Genomic DNA, 25,403 nt, shown 5'->3' with positions numbered 1-25,403 from the left:
GCTACATGGAAAATTCAAGTAACTTTTCACACTGATTGACTACTCAGTCAGAAACATTTAGGAGAAAACAAAATGATTAATGCCCAGTTTTGGGCCAAGTAGAAACACTATCTACAGAGTCATTACTGGTTGCTTCTACAGTGTAAGATATATTTCGCTTTGCCCAGTGTTGAGATGCAGTCACTGTAAAGGTGAAATTCAGCTGCTGATTAACAACAAACAAAGAGTTCGTGGCAGGAATTGGAGAATACTGTTGCCTATGCATACCCCAGGGGGTATTTAAGTGGGGGGACTGTAGCTACCGAAATTGGAATATAGGAAGACATTAGCATGAGGTGCTCCTGTAGGAGTAAAGTGCCATATGCAACCATGAGCACCCAGAAATTATTTATTTTGTGTCAACCTGTAATTTCTTTTGCTTACAGAGTAACTTGATAAATTATTTTTTAAAGTGGTTTAAAGTATCACACTGCCTATTTTTTAATCATGTACTCTAATCAAGGTTAGATCTGTGCCTATAGATCATGATGGAAATTATAATTTAACTTGCAAAATATAATTTGCAATACCATTTGACAATAATGAATACTAGAAAACGACATAAAATGCGTAGCAAAAGCAGTGGTTTTCACCAGTTTAGCAACAAATCAAAGGAATGTTCCTCTCCTTGTACTAGACAACTTTCTCAAGGACTTAAAAAGACAGGCAGGATGAAGGTGGAAGAGGAAAGGACTGTACTGCTTGCCTGAAACGTACACTGCAAACCTACTGGCTCATCTTACTGTAATTGGAAGTTTATAAGCTTTCCCCTATGCCTCATGCAGCACTGTGAGCAACATCCCACAGTACCAGAAAGTAACCGCTCTTTCTGGGCCCTTCACTTTCAGAAAATGTCATCTAGCTAAAACTGCATTCTTGCCATCTTCCCGTCTGTAAAGTCTAATTAAGGAATTTGGTCCTCCTCTAGACTTAAACTAAATAACCTCACTGGAGACTGGGAGCATTGAGTGATCCAGTGTGTAGAAGGGATCTTTTTTGGTGTAAATCTACTTTGTGTCTGTATTTCTTGTCTTGCAGAATACACTGAAGTGTGCTAGAAGACTAACTTCCACTACTCAAGAAAGACACTACCTCATCATTAGCTGAAAAAGAACAATTCCTGCAATTAAATAGCATTTTTGCAGCATATAATCATATTTTTGTAACAGAACCCACAAAGATGTACTAATATTTTTATCAATTAATATTCTGAGATTTTAAATTGGGAATTTTCCATCTCTCTTGCTTCTGAAAATGGAAAAAAAATTTAAAAGATGTTAAATAACTTACACCGCCTCCAAAATAAAAATGCTTGCTTTGAAATCTAGTCACAAGCAGATTAACATCTTGTGATACAATCCCTTGTAGCAAAAGCAGCTGACAAGATGAGTAATGAACTGCATCCGATTATCCTTTCAGCTCTGTGGCAATCATTTTACAACAGCTTCCTATTCCATAACCAACAACACTGGAAAAAAGGTCATCATTCTGTCATATTTCTCCCCATCAGTGTATGCATTTAGTAACACAGAGAACACATAAACCTTTTGAAGTTAAGAGATCCTGTACTGTTATCTGGGGCAAAACTGCTTCAGGTGCATGTTGCATATATAGAAATCCTACATGAAAATCCATGTATAATTTAAAGTCTCTCAGAATGAAATCATTACACTTCAACATATAATTCCTCATTTCATGCAATATGTTCTTTTTTCAACTGATGAACCTTACCCATAATTTATGGTATCTAAAACACAGAACTGGCAAATACATACATTTGCCCCATCATGGAATACAACTGAATTAAATCTATGAACATTGATTGCTAGCAACAGCAGGACTATAATGGCAAAATGGAACTTTATTTTAAAATAAGAGTCTACCATGAAAATGCTTATTTATCTAAACTACACTTACATAAACTAATAATCCACCAACAAAAACTGGGAACTAAAAATACTGTCACTACTGTTTCTGTGCTCAGTGACCCTTTCATTCCCCAGAACTGATACAGCTGAGCAGGCACTTGAATATTTTTGTAGCCCCTGCGAAACTCCCCAGGCAGCACAAGACAGCTTAGATCTGTCTTCCTCTTCTCAATTCTTAGCTTTAGGAATGAATCGAACAACAGTGAAGTTACATATACTAGGACAACCCTCAGCTGTTCTGACCTGCCGGACAGCTGGCCAGAACCAGAGCAATAGAAAGATGCTTTTGAAATATATTTTAACTGTAAGCACCTAGCTACTTTTGAAAAATGTCATTCCTAGGGAACGTGCTTGTGTAGAGCAAAACAGAAAAAGGAAACAATCAGATTCCAGTCTGGCTCATCCACTATAACTTTATCCTTTTTCACACTATTTAAAGACTTGTAGTACTCAGTCATGCTATTCATATAGGAATTACTTGGTCATAGAAACTGCACATATAAATGAGACAAAATATGTCCATCAGACTAAGTGACAAATGGCAATGAGTCTTCTCAACAGTAGGGTTCACTTTATTATGTACATAAACTGGACAAAGATCAGTAGTGTAAGCCTAATTCAAAGTTTACCCTTATTAAAACAACAGATACAAGCAGTCTATCTGACTTCCTTGATGTACCTTCTTTATGTGAAATTAAGAATATGCACAGTCAACAACCATCAAAAAAATGTGCTCACCTTCTGTAACTAGCTTCAACTATTACTCCAAAGCAGCTGTTGGCAATACTTTGCACAGAGAGTAATATTGTGTAACTGCCTCCAAAACAGAGGAAACAGTTAAGAATGTGTGATAATATTGCATAAGAACAGTGCCAGGAGACACCTGGCCACTGTTCAAGTGTCCCAGCTCAAGAAAGCAATGTTGAACATAGGCTTGGGCATTCTAGGTGAAGAAAGAGAGAATAGCAAACTGTATTTTAAGTCAAAGTTCTCAGGTATATCTTTCTGTTGTAAATTAATTTGAGTCTTTCCCTAATTATAATTGTGAAATTTAATATTCCAATGGCAAAAACACAACGTTTTTGCTAATCTAAGGCAGAAAAGGCATACATTTAGTAAATGCCAAATTCAAGCAGCAGACTGCCTTTTAGGCAGAAATTTTAAGCTGCAAGATGACAAAATCACAGTATGGTTGAGGTTGAAAGGGACCTTTGGAGGCCATCATGTTCAACTTCTTGCTCAAGCAAGATGACTTAGAGATGGCTGCCCAGCAACATGTCTGAACGTCTTCCAAGTATCTGTAAAGATAGGGATTCCACAATCTCCCTACTAGTGCTTGTCACCCTCACAATGCAAAAGAGTTTCCTGATATTCAGAGGAAACCTCCTGTGTTTCAGTTTGTGTCCATTACCTCTGGTCCTGTCACCAGGCACCACTGAGAAAGAGCCTGGCACCCTCCATGCAGGCAGACTTCTTAAGAGTGTGGAGCAACTCAGCTGTATAGCTTTGATATTTAACGTGGCCTGTTTGCAGGACTATAGGATTATCTTTTATGAAAAAAGTACAGGCTGACAGAATCCCTATGCTAAACCCCTTCCCACTTACATGGAAGTGACTTGATTTCATAGTTCAAAAAGTATAACCCAGTTTCAGTACAGCTAAGTTAATAAAGCACTGAACAATAGCAGGTCCATGAGAGCAAAGACAGTTGAAGATCTACAACAACATTAATGCTGCAGCCTGGATAACTCATTTTAAAATCTCAAAACACAAAACCAGAATAGTTTACCAAAGTAGTAATTAACTTTGCTAACACTGAAATGAAATCACTTGAGCTTTGTTCTTAATACAACTCTTTAGTGTCTGACATTAAATCTAAATTCAAGGAACGAGAATGAAAGTACCCCCTCTTATTCAGTATTAGACAAGAATGCAAGAAGAAGATGCTGAAAAGACATATATTTATTTTTACAAATGTCTATTTCCTCCACACTGTAAATTTAGAACTTAATGAGTATAATTTCCCATCTGTGAATTATCATATTTGTGTCTAAAATAGCTATTCTAACATTCAAATAATAAATGTGACCTACTGATTCTAAACTGTCTCCTACTTCATGACAGTCACTTCCAATGTATTTTTCCCTGCAGAAATTTTGACACTTCAAGTACAATGCAAAAAACATCTTCATTGTAAAGCTTCTTTGAAATGTAAAACAATATAGTGAATATTACCATGCAGCTAGTTGCTGCAGGCTCCTGAAAACAGGCTTTGCATACTAATACATACAATGTTTTCTATCCATAATCAAAGACTCTGCCATAAAGAAATATGGGACTTGCAAATGTTGTTCTAAAACCAGAAGACATCTAAAGGACAGCCTAAATATTTTTTCCACCAACAAAGCAACAATGCAAATGATTTAATAGTGTTGCATGGCAAGAGCTTCTGAGACAGAAAAAAGGAAATATATTCACAGTACTTTTATATTAACATAATTTCCAAATGTTAGACTGTGAACCAAAAGCCATCATTGATAGTGCAATTAATCTGCAAACAGACATATTCCAAGTGTGTTTTCAGTAAACCTTTTCTACCTTCTCAAAGATTAAATTTCTAAAAAGCACAGTGAACTTAAATTTGTAATGTCATCTACAATATAAATTACAGGTGAACAGATCTCAATAAATGACAGCATGATTTTAAAAGTGACCTTGAATTTTTTTTGTTTACTGCAGGGCACAGAATTTCATTACACTCAGTTGATCAATTTGTACCCAAGGTGTTTCTAGACAGTAGCAGTGCAACATTTTTAAAAGCTCTCTTTATGCAGCTGACAAAGAAAAAAACAACAACAAAAAACAACCTTCTTAAGTGGAAAATAAAGGCAAGATTGGTCATTCTTGCATTCTCATTATAAAAATATTCCATTTTTAAGTGATTCCTCAGTAAATCTTATCTATAAAGAACAAAGATACTCAAATAGTGTTCTGTACCTTCCTAACTACCTCAAACATTAATTAATCCTCCCATATTCTTGCAAGGTATGCATCAACTGAAAGTAAATGATCTTAGGATTCCCAAAACCCACTAACTACCCCAGGGACATCATCCATCCAGAAAAGTGATTTAGTGTGTACAGCAGCAGTTCAAACCACGCTTTTACCTTGACTATTACATACCATATCCAAGGATGAAAGGGTGATTCATTATCATATCAACTCAGCCTATAGTTGTTGTCCTGGATGAGGCATTAACAAGCCAGCTAAGCCTGTTTAGCTACTTTCTTTTCTCCTCCCTCCCCATTGCAGGGTCCAGGTTTGAGGTCGAGGAGCCAATAGGCAGGCGCCATTAAGGCTGCCAGGAGGGGATGGAAGCTGGACCCCGAGCTTCACATTTCAGAGAGGCAACTGCATGTGTCAGATGCCATAGGAGAAGGCACGTGCAGTTTTGCCCGCCACACAGCATTTTGAACTGACTGGCAGGATTTGAATAGCTAATGTGTCATTGGGCAGTTCAGTTTTCAAAAAGGGAATTTATAGGGGAAGATTTCAGAGTCCACAGCTCACTTGCTCTCATCTCTCTCATCTTCTTCCCCGCCCTGTTCGTTAATGGGATTGGAAGCAGCTACAAGCACCTACTTCATGCTCCAGTCTTCAGGGCAATTAGCTTCTTTTGTCCTAGCAGCATAGTGTTTAGATCTCCACTACAGCAGCGTGTCTCCCTCTCTCTTACTTCCTCTCATTTTGGATACTACTTTTTGGATTATTCCTGCCTTTTGGATTACAAATGCGAACTCAGAGCATCACTTCATTCAGCAAAGATTTTGGTATTTAACAGCTCGGTGGTTCGTGAGTAACTTATGCTAATTTACCTGGTTATTTCTAAGGTTTATAGCTTGTTTACCTGTGGTTAGCTCTGCTGTGAACCCGAGGTGGTCCATCTTGCCACCCGGGGCAGCATTGCTGTTTGTTTTGCACTTGCAAGAACTTTTCCAGTTTGTTCCTCTGTAATCCAAGTTCTGATTTTCCTACACTGTTATTCCACTGTTTATTAGCATCCTATTGTGTGTAAATAACCTATCACCAAGTGGGCAAATAAACCTCGATAAAATTGGCTCAGAAAAATATTTTTTTGTATTTAATAAATAATATTCACATTTTAGCATATTTCCAGCTCATCAATTTGATCAAAAACTGTATCAGTTGTTCAGGTAAAACTGACAAAAACAATAAAAAGTGGCACCTCCAGCAAATACATTACTTTTCAAATAGCAAGCTGACTGAAAATCAGCTGACTTAATTTGTGCAATTTGCACAAACCCCACCAATCCAGAAGTGAAAATCATTATAATCTACTAACCCCTGCAACATTAACATCATCCCTTTTATTTACAGCTGTGCATTTCTGTCAGCATTGCATTTCTGTGCAATACTAACAGAATTAAAGTTCTAGAGAAAATGTAGTGTCATTAAAAAAATGCACAAGCTCTGACCGAAGAGGCCTCAAAAAACTTGCAACTGAATTCACAGCAGGACAACTTTTAAGTTTGAGATAAAGAGCATCCATTTGTTGAGGAGGATGATAGAAGAAAGCCAAAGGAAATCTTTTATCATGATGGAGAATAAATGAACAGGGAAAGTGAATCTCAGTAGTTGGTAGGTACAGAGTAAGGAAAAAAACTCATTAAAGAATAAAATGGAAGACACTGGCTGTCATATACTAAGCATTTTCCATGATCTTTCTGATTACCCTTCCCTTTGACTTCATACCACAGGATTGCATCTAAGTGAGAAATAATATTTTCCAAATAAAATCCCCATCTATTTGTTTCTCCACAGTTGTCACTGTTTCAATTTGTTTGTTCTTCAACAGGTGTTTTGGTATAGTAGAACACCAAACTGGACAGCTGTCATTCTCAGTAAGGCAGCTAAGGAGCAGTGGTATACATCCTTGTGTGATGCTGCCAGAGCTCTCCTACCATGAGACAGTTTAGACAGTGAGGAGAAATACAAAGGTGACTTTAAATTACACTTTGGAAAATAAACATTTTCTCTTCCATTTATTTTCTTTATCTTATGTAATAATGAGGACATTTCCTTCTGTACTGCTAACACTTCATATTGCCAGTGTTGACAACATAGAAAATAGCCTCCTTACTCACCAAACATTCATCAGGAGAGGCAATGACAAGAACCCTCCATAAAGTACATACTAACACTCCATACAACTCTCAGCTCACTTTTTTGCCCAGCTCACCTACTGACCACCCCAACCCTCCTGCGGCACAAAATGATTTGCTGCTTTTAAGGCTATTCTCACTTTGAAATGTTCTCTGTTGCCTCTGTAGGAGTGAAGACTCAAAATATATAACAGACAATTTTCAACTCTTTTACAAGGGGCTTAGATTGAGTCTTATCTCTAATTAGGAAGGTGGCTGTCACAGAAAGACACATTCTGTTGCAACTTACACTTAGTTTAGGTATTACAACAGCTGAGGCAGAATTAGTCACTGCAAAGCAAAAAAGCAGAATAAACTGGAATAACCTATTAGGTCTCTAAGGGTGAATTAAGCAACTGAAAGAAGTTATATAAATAACCAGTCATTAGATGAACAAAAATACCAATTCTACCCTGTTTAAATGTTATTTATAATCTTAATTCTTACCCTCAACATTATGAAAACAGTAAACCTACCTTTTAAAAATATGTACAAAATTAGATCTCTATTAATTTTCCCCAAAACTAGATATCAGATGTTAATGAATTCTGAATTATCAACTAAAATATAGTCATTAAAGGTCAGCTTTCATAGAAAGCAACAAAGCACAAAAATGTCCACTCTTAAAAGTATTTCTCATTGATCTGATAGGTATTTTTCTTGAAATTAAGATTTTAATAATTATAATTTAATAATTAACCTGTAGTTCATTACTAGTATGAAATTTAGCATTTTTTACAATGCACTTTAAGTGCATGATTCGTTTTCAAAATTGCATTCATTTCTCCACATAGCAAAGTAAAAATACCAAAATTTAGATCTGCAAAGTGAAGAAGTGGAAAAAAACTGAGGTGTAGATTTAATCCCAAGATTCTTCCATGCTACCCACATAAGTCTGGGTATAGCACTTAAATCTTTGCTGCATCTTAATTTTATAAGAGAAACCATGGTGCAGAAAAGATGTGAGTGCTGTCATTAGCCTCCTGCTGTATTCCAGTATGTATAAATTTTACAAGTGTTGTGCCTCAGTTTCTCCATCTCTTTTTTTTTTTAAACAGAATCCTTTGATTAATTAATGTTTTTAAAGCTAGAAGTTTTGATAAAAAACTCCTAAATATTATCATGGTAACAGATAATTAGAAGGCCAGAAAGCAGAAAACACATAATGGAGATCATAATACAGAATTAGAAAAATGGCAGGCTGTGTTGAGATAAAAACACAAAAAATCCCCAATGGAAAAAAAAGGAGAATGACTTAAAAAAACCAAAAACCAACCAACAACAAAACCACAAAAGGCAAGTAGCTTCCTTGCTATTAAAGGACTTGTGTTTTATAAAGGCTGGGTCTCCTCTCTTATGCTTCCTAGTACGATACTTGTACTGCAGTAATCAAAATAAGGAAGCAGATGGACAGGCAAAGTGGTACTGCAGCAGCTGCAGAAGATGACTATAATAATAATGTTGACATCAGTAACATTAATTAGTGCACAGACTGCAGAGTGGATGATTCGCTTTCCTATCTTCTGGTGTGGGCATGCAGCCCTCGTGAATGGGTATAACCTTAGCACCTTCAGTTTGTTTTATTCATTTGCTCAGTTTATTAATGCATCAAATATAATGAAGAAAAATCTAACTTTTCTCCCTCTCCAGAACACTTGCTGAGGAAGTCATGTTGTTTCAAATTTGGATTAATAAAACATGTAATCTTTGTTAATAAATGGCAAAGCACAAAATTCTTACTTAGATCTATTTTCAATTTACACAACAATTTATACTATCCCACGTATATACTGTACATACACTACTGTATTTCAGCAATATGTAGTACTTGTCTGGTTTTGTCTAAACAACAGCTCTACTGCTTGGTGTGACTTCACCCATCTGTAAGCTGGTGCCATACCTTTTTCACAGGACACCAGAACAAATGGTGGCTCTGCAGAGGGCCAGGAAAAATACTGAACCATCTCAAGTAAGAAGCATCACTGCTACCAGCAGCTGTGTCATGGTAAGAGAGCTCTGGCAGCATCACACGAGGATGTATACCACTGCTCCTTAGCTGCCTTACTGAGAATGACAACTGTCCAGTTTGGTATAGAATAGAATAGAATAGACCAGGTTGGAAGAGACCTTCAAGATCATCGTGTTATACTATACCAAAACACCTGTTGAAGATTAAACAAATTGAAACAGTGACAACCATGGAGAAACAAACAGATGGGGATTTTATTTGGAAAATATTATTTCTCACTTAGATGCAATCCTGTGGTATGAAGTCAAAGGGAAGGGTAATCAGAAAGATCATGGAAAATGCTTAGTATGTGACAGCCAGTGTCTTCTATTTTATTCTCTAATGATTTTTTTTTCCTTACTCTGTACCTACCAACTACTAAGATTCACTTTCCCTGTTCATTTATTCTCCATCATGATAAAAGATTTCCTTTGGCTTTCCATTTGTTGAGGATGATGGCAGAGGAAAGACTACTACCCCCTTTTCAAGTGCTGTTCTACAAAAGGGAAAAGTGAAACAAATAAGGCTACGCTCAGAGTGGGAGCCACTCAGGAACAGTGAAAGTTCATTTATTTGAGCTCCCTTTCCATTCAAGTCTTCCCAACCCTTCCAGAGTTCCTCCTGCTCTTCCTAGGTTTCTGTGTTTCTCCTTCAATGTACTGATCTACCAAAGAGCTTCATCCAGGCAGCAATACATATTTTTTTGCCAAAATTTTAATGAAGAAAACATGATAATATCCTGTAAACTTTTTGAGGTGTTTTGTGCCTGCTTTTTACAATTTTTTTACAACACAGAAAGAGAAGCTTGAAGTGCCTCATAGAAAAATCATGTTCTCCACACCACCTCATGAAGATGAGTTTAATGGACATATAAACTTAAATTCTGTATTAACCTTCATTATTTGCTTTTACTGTTGAGAAGACCACATTTGCATACAAAGAGTTTCTTTAACATATTTCAAAAATTAAATTAATGCGAATTAAAAATCCAGCCATATACTCAGGAAAGGAGATGTCTGCACAAATATCTTTTTGTTTTGTTTCTTTTCACCTACTGAGGTAGATGAGACAGTTTCAGCAATTCTGCTCCTAACTCTGAAGGAGGCCATTATTCAAAGTGTTTTGTACTCAAATTTGGAATATTGCAATTGAATGAAAAACAATTAAGTACTCAAAAGAACAGCCACAATTATTTTTTCAAAGAAGAAATTGCTGAGAAGTAGAGAAACAGATGGCTAAAAGTATTAGATGAAGACACATTCTCCTATGCAAACTAACAGACTTAATTAATTACTCAAATCACATGGTATTTTACAGAATGACATTAATGATCAGTAATAAAAACTGACAGTGGTGTCTTATCAGATTGCTTTAAAGAAAACAAAAGAAACTGTTATAAAAAGAACATGTTTACACCCTACAGATGTAACCCCCAGATTGTAAATACAGCTTTCAATGTTATCTTGATTTTCATCACTTTCCCATTAATTTAATTACAAACTTTTTACAGAATGGTAAAATTGTAAACAAAAGCATTTTCTCACCACATTTTCCCTAACAGAATTGCTAAAGCACATTCAGCAAAATTAAAACTTTACCTTAACTATTTCCTCTATGAAGCAGACATGAGACACTGGATCTCTTTTCTTCATTAATACTTTCTGCAAATGCTGAACCTGTAAGGAAGAGTGCATTGAGAGGAAAAGTGACAACTAATGTCTTCTATCCTGTCTTCGTTTAGGCTCAGATGGCAAGTGAACTCCACAAGGCCACTCACACAACTATTCCCCCACCACTGATGGGCTGGGGAGGCAAATGGGGAGAGAAATTCAAACCCGCACAGAACAATACGAAGAATGAAGGAACACTACGGCTGACAATGGTGCTAATGAAGTAATAAACAAAACAAGTAACAATCTCACCCAAACAGCTGCTAGGGCTCATAAAAAACAGCGGCATCTCCCAGCACCAGCCCTTGCCTCATATAGCTGACACAGGGGATCAAATACCATATGGGTTGGTTCAGGGGCCTATCTTGCCTGTGGCCCAACCCATCTTCTTGTGAGACAATTAACCCCATCCCAGCCAAACCCAGGACATATGTAAAATTGAATGGCTAGGCAACCACAAGTCTGCTGCTGAGTACCTGTCCACAAGCAGCACAGATCTGATCCATGAGTTTCTCCATGTTTGTCCAGAGGGCTGCTCGAAATGCTGCTGTGTTCCCAGGTGTTGGCATAGCAGCTCTACCAGGGCCACCTAAATGGTTTTTTTTTAAAACACAGTAGTGCATTTCAGCTTTCACATGTGAAAATGAACATATCGGAAATACAGATCTCTATGTACGCTGACAAAGTGACATAAAATAGCTTCTGAACAGAGCTCTTGAATGGCCCCAGCTGTCTCACTGACAAGTCAGCTAAACTGAAGTTCAGTCACTGTTACACACTCTACCAGTTCAGATCTCCACAGAAGCACCAAGGTGATGCCAAAGAGCACTGTTACAGGATGTAACAGTACAGAGACCGTAGCGTGAAAAATGCAGGTATTATCAACTCAGGACTTGAAATACATAGGTGAACTTCTTAAAAAAGCGACATTCCAGGTGAAGGGCATGCAGTTTCTAAACCATTACACCATTACTTTCCTTTGGAAAGGCTGCATTTATTATGCTAGGGATTATGGTTTTGGACTCCCAACTTTCCAAAAGTTTTTTAAAAAGTCTTAAATGTTTATGTTGTCAAAGTTCAAAGGTGCCTGCTGGCCCAGTTCCTCGGCATTCTGTGCTGTATGAGCTAATGTATGGGAACAAAATGATTAATAATGCAACATTCCTTCATATTTAATATACTGCTTTGAAATTATTTCCATCACAACATAATTTCAGGCTTCTTCCACTGCCTGCAAATAATTTCTAAACGTGATCCTTCAACCAACACAAATAAAGCAGAAGTTGAATTTATCTTTCCATGGCCTGCACAGTTGCAAACTAATGAGGACAATTTTCTGGTCAGGTCAGTAAAAAGGAGGGGAGGGGTGAGGAGTAAGAAAAAAAAACTTCTGACAAACCCAATTTTGGTTTTTTATTAGAATATTTCTGAGACAGAGAAGGGCAACAAAGCTGGTGAGGGGTTTGGAGCACAAGACCCATGGAGAGGCTGAGGGAGCTGGGGTTGCTTAGCCTGGAGGAGAGGAGGCTCAGGTGAGACCTTATTGCGGTTGTAGCCAGGTGGGGGTTGGTCTCTTCTCCCAGGCAACCACCAACAGAACAAGAGGACACAGTCTCAAGCTGCACCAGGGGAGGTTTAGGCTCAATGTTAGGATGAAGTTCTTCATAGAAAGAGTGATTGGCCATTGGAATGGGCTGCCCAGGGAGGTGGTGCAGCCACCATCACTGAAGGTGTTTAAGAACAGACTGGATGAAGCACTTGGTGCCATGCTTTAGTTAATTAGATAGTGTTGGATGATAGGTTGGGCTTGATGATCTAGAAGGTCTTTTCCAACCCAGTTAATTCTATTCTATTCTATTCTATTCTATTCTATTCTATTCTATTCTATTCTATTCTATTCTATTCTATTCTATTCTATAACATGCTTACTCCCATCCTCTACTGGTTAAAGCAAGCAGGGAAAAATTCCTATGATAAGTTTGGATGTGATATTTGCTTCCATTTACCAGCATACTACACTTTTGTCAAAAATTTTAGTTATCATACCCCTTAAAACATTTATCCTACCTCTTGCAACAGTTTGAGATGGTTGAGTCAATATTTTGATATCCAAAGCATTTTTTATGTTCTCTTCCAGGACTATACAGTATCCATCCACCACAGTAGCAATGGTATCCTTCAAAGTCCCAAGGTTGTAGAAAACCTGAAGAGCAGTACCCACTTGAGTAGGATTCTAGAGAAAGAAGATTTTAAAAATTAATTATAACCTTTAACTGTACTATAGAGCTTGTTTTATCTATGATGAAGCATCATTTTACTAGGCAAGCTCATTTTTAAGTTCAGTCTGCTAATTAATTTTGTTTCGTTTAGCATTAAGTAACTGGCATCCTTACTGGAGAACAGAGGGTAAAAGGACAAGACTGATTTCCATTGATTGCTTAGCAATCCTTTGCTTAGCTTCCTTTGGTGCTATCCTCTAAATAAGAAGAACAGAAAGAAAGGAACTGGAAGCACTGCTGGCAACATGTATCTTGGGGTGGGTTAACAATGATTGATATAGTAATTCCAAGGTTAGCTGCACTACAGCTATATTCAGCTATGGTGTAGGTAGTGATATTGTTTTAATGTGTAGCATCTGGAACAGTCATTTAAGTATCAAACAGTTAATTAAATGTGATGCAGACTTAAAAAAACACCCCAACAATCCAAGGACAAGCAGAGGCAAGAAGGTCAAGCCTCTACTGCTGAGAATTTCAGCTTGCATTTCTGCATTTCTGTTTCTCATGCTGAGAAGTTCATCCTCCTCACAGCAGAATTAAGAGTGCAAATCCTTTAAAAAAAAATAATGCAATCCCAAGAATCTCTGTGGTGGTTTTAGGCTATGCCTTTAAAATTTAGTTATAGATTTTGAACAGGAAAGTAGAAAAACACATAAATCACTACTGGGTGTAAAAAAGGAAAACTAAAGATTATTCTAAACAAATTAATTGGAGAAAATATCTGCTACAAGACCAGCTGTACCAAAACAATTCTTTCTCTTTTCTGATCTCTGCTTGCTTCGCTCGGCAGAGATTAACCTGCATTTTCAGCTGACTTTGGCTGCGTTGTTTAGTTAAGTCTAACCCCTGCTTTCTCTCTGCTCCTTTCTCTCTGGGGACAGGGGGAGGGGGAGCAGTGAGCAGTAGAATGGCTTCCCTGGTCTCTGACCAAGGGAATTTTCATGTTGTTTGCTAATTGTAAATATCTGTATAATATTCAATTACTGTATATTTTGTATATATTCATTGCATTCCATTGTAGAGTGCAGTTTTGCTTGTAAATACAGCTTCCATTTGCTTCTAACTGAGTTGGTCTGGCAAAGTTAATGCTGGGGGGGAAATTTCAACCCACCACAGTCTCTGTATTGTTTAGACTTTTTCCAACATACACAAGAGTGAGAACTATCCAAAATCCAGGTCCATTGTTTAAGAGACATTTGATTAACAACAAATCTGGTCATAATTCACTGATCAGCACTAAACACTGGCATGGGTGCTATTTAGTAAGAGAAAAGCCTGAAATTAGTGCCTTTGGAAACTAAGCACTGTCACCCACTACTGAATACTGCTTTTTTATTTAGCATTCATAAACAATTAGTGGAGGGGGTGATCAGCTGATCATACACACATTAGTGATGCAGTCTTCTGTCATTTTTCTAGTGACTTCTGACTGCAGTAAAGAACATGGTCTGGCAGGAATCCTGGCACTCAGAAGCAACTAAGACCATAGGCAGGTCCCACTAGAAACCCCACTTCAACTCTCGTCTGGCAGTGAGACACTACACCATAGTACTCTTCCTGCTGGCTGCTGCAGCAGTAGTTGTCAGTAGCACTGAAAGGTTCTGCTGCAAGACCAGTGCAAGATGAAGCAGTGAAGGGTCTGCTTCATCTTCCCCAGTCACTGTGTCTTCCAGCTAGACACTCCTGAATCAAAGAAAGGGATTGATCATCTACCTTTCAAGTGCAGAGAGCTTGCACTGGTACCACAGCAGTCAAACTTTGATGTGACTGCTGTGCTAAGGATTCACTTGCTGGTGTATCATCCTACTGCAACAGGTCTTCCAATCCATTGATGAGCAGTGCACTCTCCTCAAACCTACTCTATCAGAGGTCACTACACATTCATGTCACTCACACCAGCCTTTCTGCAAAGATCAGAACCACAGTGAAGTAAAAAAAGCTAGATCCCATCTCGTTCCCCACAACTCCAATGAAGAGTTTCCAGGTTCAATGCAAAGTGAAGGAATATTAGGCATGTATTATGGTTTTCAGTCCTTATACTAACTGTACCAATTTATTTTTCCAAACAGTGTGGGAGTTAATGAGCATTCCCAGCATAGTATTATGGGCCTGGGACTTGTAGGTTTAGTTTTTTGACAACTGGGTATGCAGTAAAATTTCTGAGCATCCCGTGGGTGTACTTGTGGAGGTGGGCAAGTAAGCCATAAAGACTGGAAGATTAATGAGATGTCAGAAAATGAAGAGTATTACAATGCAAGGAGGAAATTTGGGGATAGAATGAACAAGAGAAAAAAAATATAAATGGGAAGATGATGGGGAATTTAACAAAAAGAACCTGGAAGGAATAAAGAGAATGAAACTGAGGGGCAGGAAAACAAAGATAGAAAAGATTCACCTCATGTACCAGTCCTTCCTGTTGAGATTATTACAGAATATTTACACAATTATAAAACCAGGCAGAGAGTCAGTAATATAAAATCAATACCTCAAGTACTCTCAAACAGGTTTCATTCAGACTCTATTGTCCAAATATTAATAAAGAAAAAAAACAGCATCTAAAGGTGAACAGGGCACTTATCCAGCCTTGAATAAACTGATGGTCAGATACTTTCCTACAAAAAGGCAGCATAGGCATCAGTAATTTCAGAGCTCCCACATTAAAGCTCAGACACTAACTCTAGAGCTGCTGGTAAATAAAGACATAAAAACATGCTCTAACAGAGACTGAGCTATGTTTAAAAAGGATTGCTTTTACCCAAAAGTTGTCAAACAATTAATACTGAAATTACAAAAAGTTAGGGAATAACCAAAACACATCATTATGGAAACCAGCTGTTCACTCAAAATATCTTTCAAGTCTAGTATCAAAGTTAAAATCAGGAAAGAATAATGTTTGTGAAGTTGGCTTATTTCTCATTTGCCTTGAATTGCTGACAAGACAACGGCAGAGGGCTTCTCGACCAAGTATTTATCTTTTACAATAGGAATTTGAGATAAGTTAAAACAGTGACAAAATAAAATAAAGTATCTTTTTTGATTGTTTCATAGACTGTATATTTATCACCTCAAAAACCAGTTTGTGTTTTACATGCCTCAGGCAGAATATATAAAGTCCATTGTTGGTTCATCATTAATCCTAAGAGAATTGCATTTTCTTATGCACAGCTAGCTTCTAGGTTTAGACAACAGGCTAAAAAAAGGGTAGCATCTCTTGGGACAAAAATTATTCCACAGAAAGAGAATGCTGAAGAGCAGGAAGAAAACAAATGACTGTGCTTTCAAGCTTGCATACACATCTCAAAATCAGACTGTTTATCATTAATGGACAAAAACTGGAGAATCAGTACTGTAGAATTTGCTACTACAAAAAGACCTTATTTATTTATACCCTAATATATTCCTTCTATTTGCAAAAGCTTAAAGCTAAACATTTCTAAGATTCCAAAGATTGCCACAATTTTTATCAAATGGAAAGAAAGCATTCAAATGTAAGAAAAAGACTGACCAATGAAGAGATCTACAATGGAAAATGGAATCACATTAGAAAATAATATTCAGAACAGCAATCCAACAGGAATAATAGGGAAAATAATCTAACTACTCCTGCAATGGAATTTAATGAGTTTATTAGCAGTATTCTATAATCAAGTTGTCTGACATTGCAGGCAACTACACTTAGCAATTTTTAAATGCTCTCCTTAGAATCTCTGTCCATAAGATCCTACGTTCTTCTTTTGTAAATGAAGGCTCAGAGGTAGTAGCTTTTACCAAACAAAAAGCAGGCTGGTTTTACTATGTACAGGCATTTAGAATATGAGCATGACATAATTCTGCCTCTCACAAGATAGTGTCCTTCAAGAAAATAACCTTTTACACAAGAAATTAGCATCCTAACAATATCTGTGTAGATGCCATGAACTTATGACAATCAAAAAAGCTGGGGGGCAAAGAAACATAGTACAGCATTTAGTACATTTAGCAGTACAGTATAATCTAATAAACACCACTATATACAAGTGAAATAAACCCACAATCCTATGAACTGTAGGCCAATAATACTACCAATCAAAGATTAACTACAGTGACCTTCAGTTTGTAAAAATTATAATTAAATAGGGAGCTAAGGAGAGATGGAGAAATTATATTGAAGCAGGAAACTAAGGAGAGAGTTAAGCCCACTAACAACACACTTCTCCATTCAATGCACTCCTCCATATGGCATGTGGCAACATAGTATGTTATAGATATATGGAAACTAAATTGCACACATTTAAGAGTGTAGGAAGACAGTGAATCATCAGTTCAACATATGAAAAAAACAAATAAATCAACTTGCTCAAAGGCAAGTTCTACCATGAAGACAACTCTCACAAATATTTAAAACCATCTTTGTTTCTCAGCATCCATCAGATAATACATTAAATAGTTTGGTCAGAAGGGTGATACTAGCCACCACCTGCAAGAAGGCATGGATATTTCAATTTATGTTTTATCAAAACATAAAGATAGTCATTCAGTAGCATCTAGCAGAGTTGTTCATACCAAACACATTTGCTCATTTAGTCTATCATTGAGAACTGTTCATTTTACGAATATAATTTAAAATTCATTTTATCCCATCCCATTTGGTTCTGTAGACCAGCATAGACAAGAAGAAAGATAAGTGACATGTAGTCATTCAATATGAATGGGTTTTTTTCAGAATTATATCATGTGGTTGTTTTCAAGAGTAAGCAACATGACTCAATAGCCCAAAAAATGTTGTCCAGTCCCCCATGAGATTTACAGTCATTCCACAGAATCATACAATGGTTTAGGTTGGAAGGAACCTTACAAATCATCTATTCCAACCTCCCCACCATGGGCAAGGATGACTCTCAACTAGACTCAGCAGAGTTGAATCCCATTTTGTTGCTTGCTCCCCCATGAATAAAATTCTGTGACAACTAGATAGGAATGTCTTGAGAGACTTAAATTAACGCATACTACATTTATAATCTGAAAATTATCTTCTAGGATGCAACCAAGACTTCTTTTGTCAACTGCAACACTGCAACTATTTTATGATGCCCAACATTGTAGCGTTTCATTTTATGACTGCCACTAGTATTATCAGAACAACCTTCTGAAAGCATGACTAAATAAAGAGCAAGATTCTTTTTCATAATTAGAAATGCATCTTGGATGAGAAAGCCTGTTCCTCACAAGGGTGTGTAGTTATGACACTGAGCTGATTTAGGGATAGGAAGAATCCTAGCATAGGGCTGAACCAAAAAATAAGATGGATGACAGCAAAACTCAGCTGCTACAAATACAGCTTCCAAACTCACACTCTACCTTCTCAGGGTATGGGATTCACCATGGGGACCAACCTTCTCCAATCAGTGCTGTCTTAGGGAACTTCACATCATTATTTCTTCATGTTTGCATTATTTCTTCATGTTTGCAAGTTTGCTGATGACACCAAGCTGTGTGGTGCAGCAGACACGCTGGAGGAAAGGGAGGCCATCCAGAGGGACCTGGACAGGCTGGAGAGGTGGGCACAAGCCAACCTCATGAAGTTCAATAAGAGCAAGTGCAGGGTCCTGCATCTGGGTCGAGGCAATCCCAGGCACAAATACAGGCTGGGCAGTGACTGGCTGGAAAGTAGCCCTGAGGAGAGAGACTTGGGGGTGCTGGTGGACAAAAAGCTCAACGTGAGCTCTCAATGTGCACTTGCAGCCCGCAAAGCCAATCAGATCCTGGGCTGCATCAGGAGAAGTGTGGCTAGAAGGTCGAGGGAGGTGATCCTCCCCCTCTACTCAGCCCTGGTGAGACCCCACCTGGAGTACTGTGTCCAGTTCTGGAGCCCCTATTACAAGAGGGATGTGGAGGTGCTGGAACGTGTCCAGAGAAGGGCCACAAGGATGATCAGAGGGCTGGAGCACCTCTCCTATGAGGACAGACTGAAGGAGTTGGGGCTGTACAGTCTGCAGAAGAGAAGGCTCCAAGGTGACCTAATTGTGGCCTTCCAGTATCTGAAGGGGGCCTACAGGAAGGCTGGGGAAGGACTTCTCAGGATCTCAGGTAGTGATAGGCCTAGGGGGAATGGAATGAAGCTGGAGGTGGGGAGATTCAGGCTGGATGTGAGGAGGAGGTTCTTCACCATGAGAGTGGTGAAACCCTGGAATGGGTTGTCCAGGGAGGTGGACGAGGCCCCGTCCCTGGAGGTGTTTAAGACCAGGCTGGATGAGGCTCTGGCCAGCCTGATCTAGTGTGGGGTGTCCCTGCCCATGGCAGGGGGGTTGGAACTAGATGATCCTTGTGGTCCCTTCCAACCCTGAATGAAACTATGAAACTATGAAACTATGTAGTGCAAATCTGTCCATTTGACCCCAAGAATCACTAGTATGGACTATCAAGTTCCTTCTCAGATGAATGTGTGTTAACCACCAAAAATATTATGGTCAGTACTACCTGTGACAATTACAACTGCTTTCATAAAGAAGTAGCATTACAAATTAATTAACTGGTAAGTGTTGCATAGTTAAATTTCACAAGGTCCTGTACCACATAATCAGAACAGCTCTCTGATGAAATTCTCTTTCACATGACAGTTTGGAAGCACCACATACGGCGAAATCAAACTTGAACTACTCCCTCACTTAGAAATGATATTCCATTGCTACTAATGTACACAAGAACACTTCAACTTCAGTTACTAAAATCAGTATAGCAACTCTGAAAATCCTCATTAGTACATGGAGAACAGATGATCCTGTTCAGGAAAGGTTGTGGCAGGAACAAAACAGAAAGTCTTCACTGTAGATACAGATATGTGTGTATATATACATATCACTCAACAGGTGTGATTTCAGTGTACTGCTACATCCTTCTCTCTTATGTGGTAAAACATTTACTGTGTCCCATACACAAGCACTAAAAGCGCAACACAGTAAAAAAAGAATGACGTGTTGCTTAGCTGAAGAAGGATCCATGATTACTAATTAGTCCAGTTATCACTTCAGTGGAGTGGTCTGACAATGTGGCAAGCAAGAAATAACATGAATAATATTTGAACAAAGCTACATTTCCTAGCCATCTAGAAATAATCAGCATTAAAATACAACAGTCCTAGAGCAGGCCACACATTAAAATAACCAAATTTGTAAAGAAACATATATTCTCTGAAAGAAAATACAAAAGGTTATTGCAGTCCTTCCAGAGTAAATGCACAAATAGATTCCAGAATGATACTTCTGGGTATCTCTAAATGGCATTTAGTATTAAATAATCATTCAATAGTAGATTTACTACCTTGAGAACTACTTTGGGTACTTTTCTACATTTAGTTCACAACTCATATTGTATGTATGAGATAGCAGTTGCAATTTTCAACACTGCACAGCTTTCCAGGTCAGTTAAATAATCAATAAAAATACTCCTTTACAAGGCTGAAAATCTCCAGTCAGATCTTCATTTACACTACTTATTCCTTCTCCCCTCTTGCTACCACAAAATACTGCCTCCTCCAAACAATTTTTCCACAGATAATATTACTACACCTAATGACATGTACTACTACTTGAAGACCAAATGATTGAGGAAGGGTCTGCAAGGACTTGCAGCTAACAATTTAAAGTAGTTCTTAGTCATATCTTACAGACGTTGAAAGTAAAAAAAAGTAACAGGTTACACCAAGAAAAGTTCAATTTAAAGAGCTCAAGCAGTGAAGGAAACTCAGCCACCTTAGTCACAGCCAAGGCAAAATGACCTGTTGAGCAGAAGTAATAATTTACTAAGAACTGCTGGAATTCCTGCTTTGCAGTATTACTCAGCTATTTTAACATCAGGAAAAATAACAGAAAACTAAAAGTAGAAATTAAATGCAAATGAAATTTATCTGCAGTCTAAAACCAGGATTTTATTTCATTTCCAAAAGTCCATACATTAAAAAAACTAATTGATATATCACAACTCCTAAAAATGAAACTACTTAGAGAATTATGTCTCTATATTCATTATCACTCCATCTGTCTTTTACTCTGCTCATCTTTAAAATCTGAGCATTGCATGAAAAGGTCAAATTTCCAATGTAAAGCCTGAGAATACAGACTTCTTTCTAATGATCTTCCAGTTCCTTTTGTTTTGACCTTTGCAGTGAGATGTTAAAATGTTACAATTTCCTTAAAAGGCAGGAATCCCAAAGCTAAACATTCAAATACGGCTAGGTTAAAATACCTACCTTCTGTCAGCCCATGTTTAGAATATACAACTTCTTTTGCTAGAAACATTTTCACAGGAATGGAAAACAGCCATAAAGCAGAGCCACAGACCTCAACATGACCTCAAACTAGGTCAGACTTTTGTTTCTTAGAAAAACAAGAAGTAAATAACAAGAAGCATTGCTCTACAAAAGTTGAGGGAGAAAAAACCCAGCAGCAACAAAATACTAGAAACCAAAGAAACAACATTTTTCAATACAGCTAAACAACTTGCCAAAACACTTCTTCTCTATGCTAGCATAATCAAAGCAACAGATGGCTAAGAGCTAATGGAACAGAAAGGCATCAGGAACTCTTGTTAAGAATTATCTCATGAAACATCAAGCAATATTCTGAAGTTTACCAAGCCTCAGGCTAACAACGTGACAGCAATTTGAAAGAACATATCTGGCACCTCTGAGGGCACATCAGCTAGATCACCTAAGCCATAACAATTACAAATTTTATTCTACAATGCTGTATTGGAGCGTGGGAAGTGTATACATTCAGCCTAGAAACCATACAAAATTATAAAAACAGGCAACAAAGAAATAGGGGCATCTGAGACACATCAACCTTCTTAAAATGCTTCTGTCACCTCTTACACAACTTCACCAATCACTAAAGCCCTCATGGATAATTAACCAGCTGGCCAGTTAATCTGAAGATATGGTATCCCTATTAAAAACACAGCTATCACTTTCTGATGAAGGTCAAAGAGCAAGGTTGTAGCATCACTTTTTCATTTGTGCAACTGCAACTTGTACCTGGTGACCCAAGTCCTATTACTGAACCACAGAAGCATAAAGACACCAAATTTCATTAACAATTCTGATCTTTGGACAGTAGCTTGAGACCAGATGCTTTCTCACACATCATTCTCTTAGCTGATTGAAGAAAAAGCTCTTCAAAACAGACATTTCAAGTTTTACTTTTAACTCAGTCTTAGTATTTAAATTAGGAGTCAACTACTAGAAAGTTCTATTTTTTAAATTTTTGTTTACCAAAAAAATCAATCCATTTTCAGATAAAATATCTTTCAAATGGTATGTTGCAAATGATTAAAATCTCTATCAAAAGCCACCCGCTTTTTCTTGTTCTCTTGGTAGTCTTTGCAACAAGATAATAATTACCTATGCAAGTGACAGTATCTAATTCCTGAAATCTGTGCATTTATTGTCAACAGTTCTGAAGTATCCTTAAATATTTAAAAGGAATGAACTTTAAAATGCAATTAATTTTAAATTATTTTCAGTTATTTTCATGTTCAACCACAGACAGATCTCCTTCAGTGCCAGATTCATTGTTGGAGCACATTTTAAAACACTTTATTTCTTCGTAATACAAACTTCAAATTCTTTGTATCACTCACCTACAGGAAACTTCAAGTGGTGAAGAATCATAGAATCACAGAATAGTTGAGGTTGGAAGCAACTGCTGGAGATCACCTATTCCACCTCCGTGCTCAAAGGAGGGTCTACCTGACCAGGGTCTTGCAAGGAAGAGAAAGGCTAGTTCAAATGAGCCAGAAGACTTTCGTAGTATCATAGTATCATTCAGGGCTGGAAGGGACCACAAGGATCATCTACTTCCAACCCCCCTGCCATGGGCAGGGACACCCCACACTAGATCAGGCTGGACAGAGCCTCATCCAGCCTGGTCTTAAACACCTCCAGGGACGGGGCCTCAACCACCTCCCTGACATCCTTCTTCTACTCCATTTTCCCTGCCTAGTTCTGCTTACAGTTCCAGGAAAGTCCACTGACTTCTGCAGTCATTTTCATTGAGCACCACTTGAAAGAGTCTGCATACACATCTAACAATACTTCTTCAGTACTGGCAGTGTTACCCACCCCTTGACGGTAATACCAGTTTGCCAAGCCCTCTTGTAAATTTGTCCCCTGGGAGAAGCATGACAAGATTGACTTCTTTCTGTTGCAGATGCAACATTTTTATAAATACATTTTATAGTACTTTTTAAAATAAATGGGCAGTCTCTTTAGAAATTAACGGACAAAGTTGTATTATACAGAAACTTTACTATGAAGAAAAAGATCTGAAGTCATCTAAAGAAAAAGAAAATCACAGAATTTACAGAATGGTAGGGTTTGGAAGAGACCTCTGGGGATCAACTACTCCCACCTCCCTGCTAAAGCAGGTTCACCTACAGCAGGTTGCCCAAGATCATGTCCAGGTGTGTTTTTAGTATCTCCAGGGAAGCAGACTCCACAATATCTCTGGACAACTTGGTCCACTGGTCTGTGACCCTCACAGTAAAGTTTCCTCATGTTCACAGGAAACTTCCCCATACTCTTGACACCTGCCCTTTTTAGACACTTATAAGCATTGATGAGATCCCCCCTTAGACTTCTCCAGGCCAAACAGCTCCATGACTCTCAACCCTTTCTCATAAGACAGATGCTCCAGAACCCTCATCATCTTTGTAGCCCTACACTGGACTCTCTTCAGTAGCTCCTTGTCTCTCTTGAACTGGGGAGCCCAGAACTGGACACAGTACTCCAGATGTGGCCTCACCATGGTAGAGGAGCAGAAGAATCTCCATCGACCTGCTGGCCACACTCTTCTTAATACATCCCAAGATAGCATTGGCCTTCTTGGCCAGAAGAACACATTGCTAATTCATAGTTAACTTGTCATCCATCACGACTCCCAGGTGCTTCCCCATAGAGTTGCTTTCTAGCAGGTCAACCCCTAACCTGTACATAGACTTATTTCTCCCTAGGTTCAGGACCCCACATCATTAGGTTTCCCTCCAGCCAACTCTCCAGCCCATCCAGGTCTCACTGAATGGCAGTACAGCCTTCTGGTCTATCAACCACTCCTCTCAGTTTTTTACCACCAATAAACTGCTGAGAGTACACTCTACCCAGATCAATGACTTCCACGTCATTGATGAATATATTGGACAAGAGTGAATCCAGTGCTGTTCCCTGGGGAACACAAGTACCTACAGGCCTCCAACTAGACCTTGTATTGCTGATCACAACCCCCTTGAGTCCTGTCATTCAGTCACTTCTTAATCCACCTCACTGTCCACTCATCTAACCTACACTTCCTAAGCTTACCTGTGAGGACGTTATGGGAGACAGTGTCAAAAGCTTTTCTGGTTGAGGTAGAGAACATTCACTGTTCTTCCTTACCTCCACTCTTTATTGGACCTGGGGGGAAACATTGTAACTAAAGATGAGGAAAAGGCTGAGGTATTAAATACCTTCTTTGCCTCCATTTTCAACAGTAAGGCAGAAGGACTCCAGGATAACTGGCCTCCTGAACAGGTAGATGGGGTCAGGGAGCAGTATAATCCCCCTGAAATCCATGAGGAATTAGTTAGGGACTTGCTGAGCCACTTGGATACTCACAGGTCCATGGGACTGGATGGGATCCATCCTAGGGTACTGAGAGAACTGGCAGATGAGCTGGCCAAGCCACTCTCCATCATTTACCGCCAATCCTGGCGCACCGAAGAGGTCCCAGATGACTGGAAACTGGCTAGTGTGATGCCCATCCACAAGAAGGGCCAGATGGAGGAACCTGCAAACTACAGGCCTGTCAGCCTGACCTCTGGACTGGATGTGGCACTTGGTGCCATGGGTTAGTAGTCATGAGGTCTTGGGTGACAGGTTGGACTTGATGATCTTTGAGGTCTTTTCCAACCTTATTGATTCTATGATTCTATTATATGATTCCCTCCTCTTACCCAGTCAGTCACACTGTGCCTAGTTTCGTCTGCAGCTGTCACATGTATTTGGGATCCTGCTCAGCTACTGAAAAAGGTCAGTCCCCACCCCTGACTTCTGTTAGCTACCAGTAATGCATTTTGAAACTTTCACACAAGCAGGAACTTACCGTGGTGATACCTGGGCAGAAAGAAGAAATATAAGAGGAGAAGAATAAAGGGTTAAGTTTTCCACATAAAGGACGTTATTTATCATGCAGGAACTGCGCATTTTGATGCAAGATTTCTCCTTTCTAATGCAACATACTGGTCACTTC

General features: G+C 38.5%; 1 protein-coding gene across 4 annotated transcripts in view; it reads right to left on the bottom strand.

The window, feature by feature from the left end:
• COG5 (component of oligomeric golgi complex 5) overlaps positions 1-25,403 on the bottom strand; it is a 181,775-nt gene that overhangs the window by 53,464 nt on the left and 102,908 nt on the right. For 3 of the 4 annotated variants that reach the window (XM_068166880.1, XM_068166887.1, XM_068166894.1), the window contains exons 8-10: positions 12,935-13,100; positions 11,344-11,456; positions 10,796-10,873 (exon numbers count right to left, since the gene is read on the bottom strand). The exons of the other annotated variant lie outside the window; for it this stretch is intronic. In XM_068166880.1, coding sequence (XP_068022981.1) covers positions 10,796-10,873; positions 11,344-11,456; positions 12,935-13,100 — 357 coding nt within the window. The remainder of the gene's footprint in view (positions 1-10,795; positions 10,874-11,343; positions 11,457-12,934; positions 13,101-25,403) is intronic. 4 annotated transcript variants of the gene reach the window in all.

The sequence above is a fragment of the Melanerpes formicivorus genome, unplaced genomic scaffold (assembly GCF_026170545.1).
Source record: "Melanerpes formicivorus ecotype bairdi unplaced genomic scaffold, bMelFor1.0.p_v2 SCAF_3, whole genome shotgun sequence".
Classification (NCBI taxonomy): domain Eukaryota; kingdom Metazoa; phylum Chordata; class Aves; order Piciformes; family Picidae; genus Melanerpes; species Melanerpes formicivorus.
Note: the sequence above shows the minus strand (reverse complement) of the source record. Positions and strands in the feature narration are given on the sequence as shown.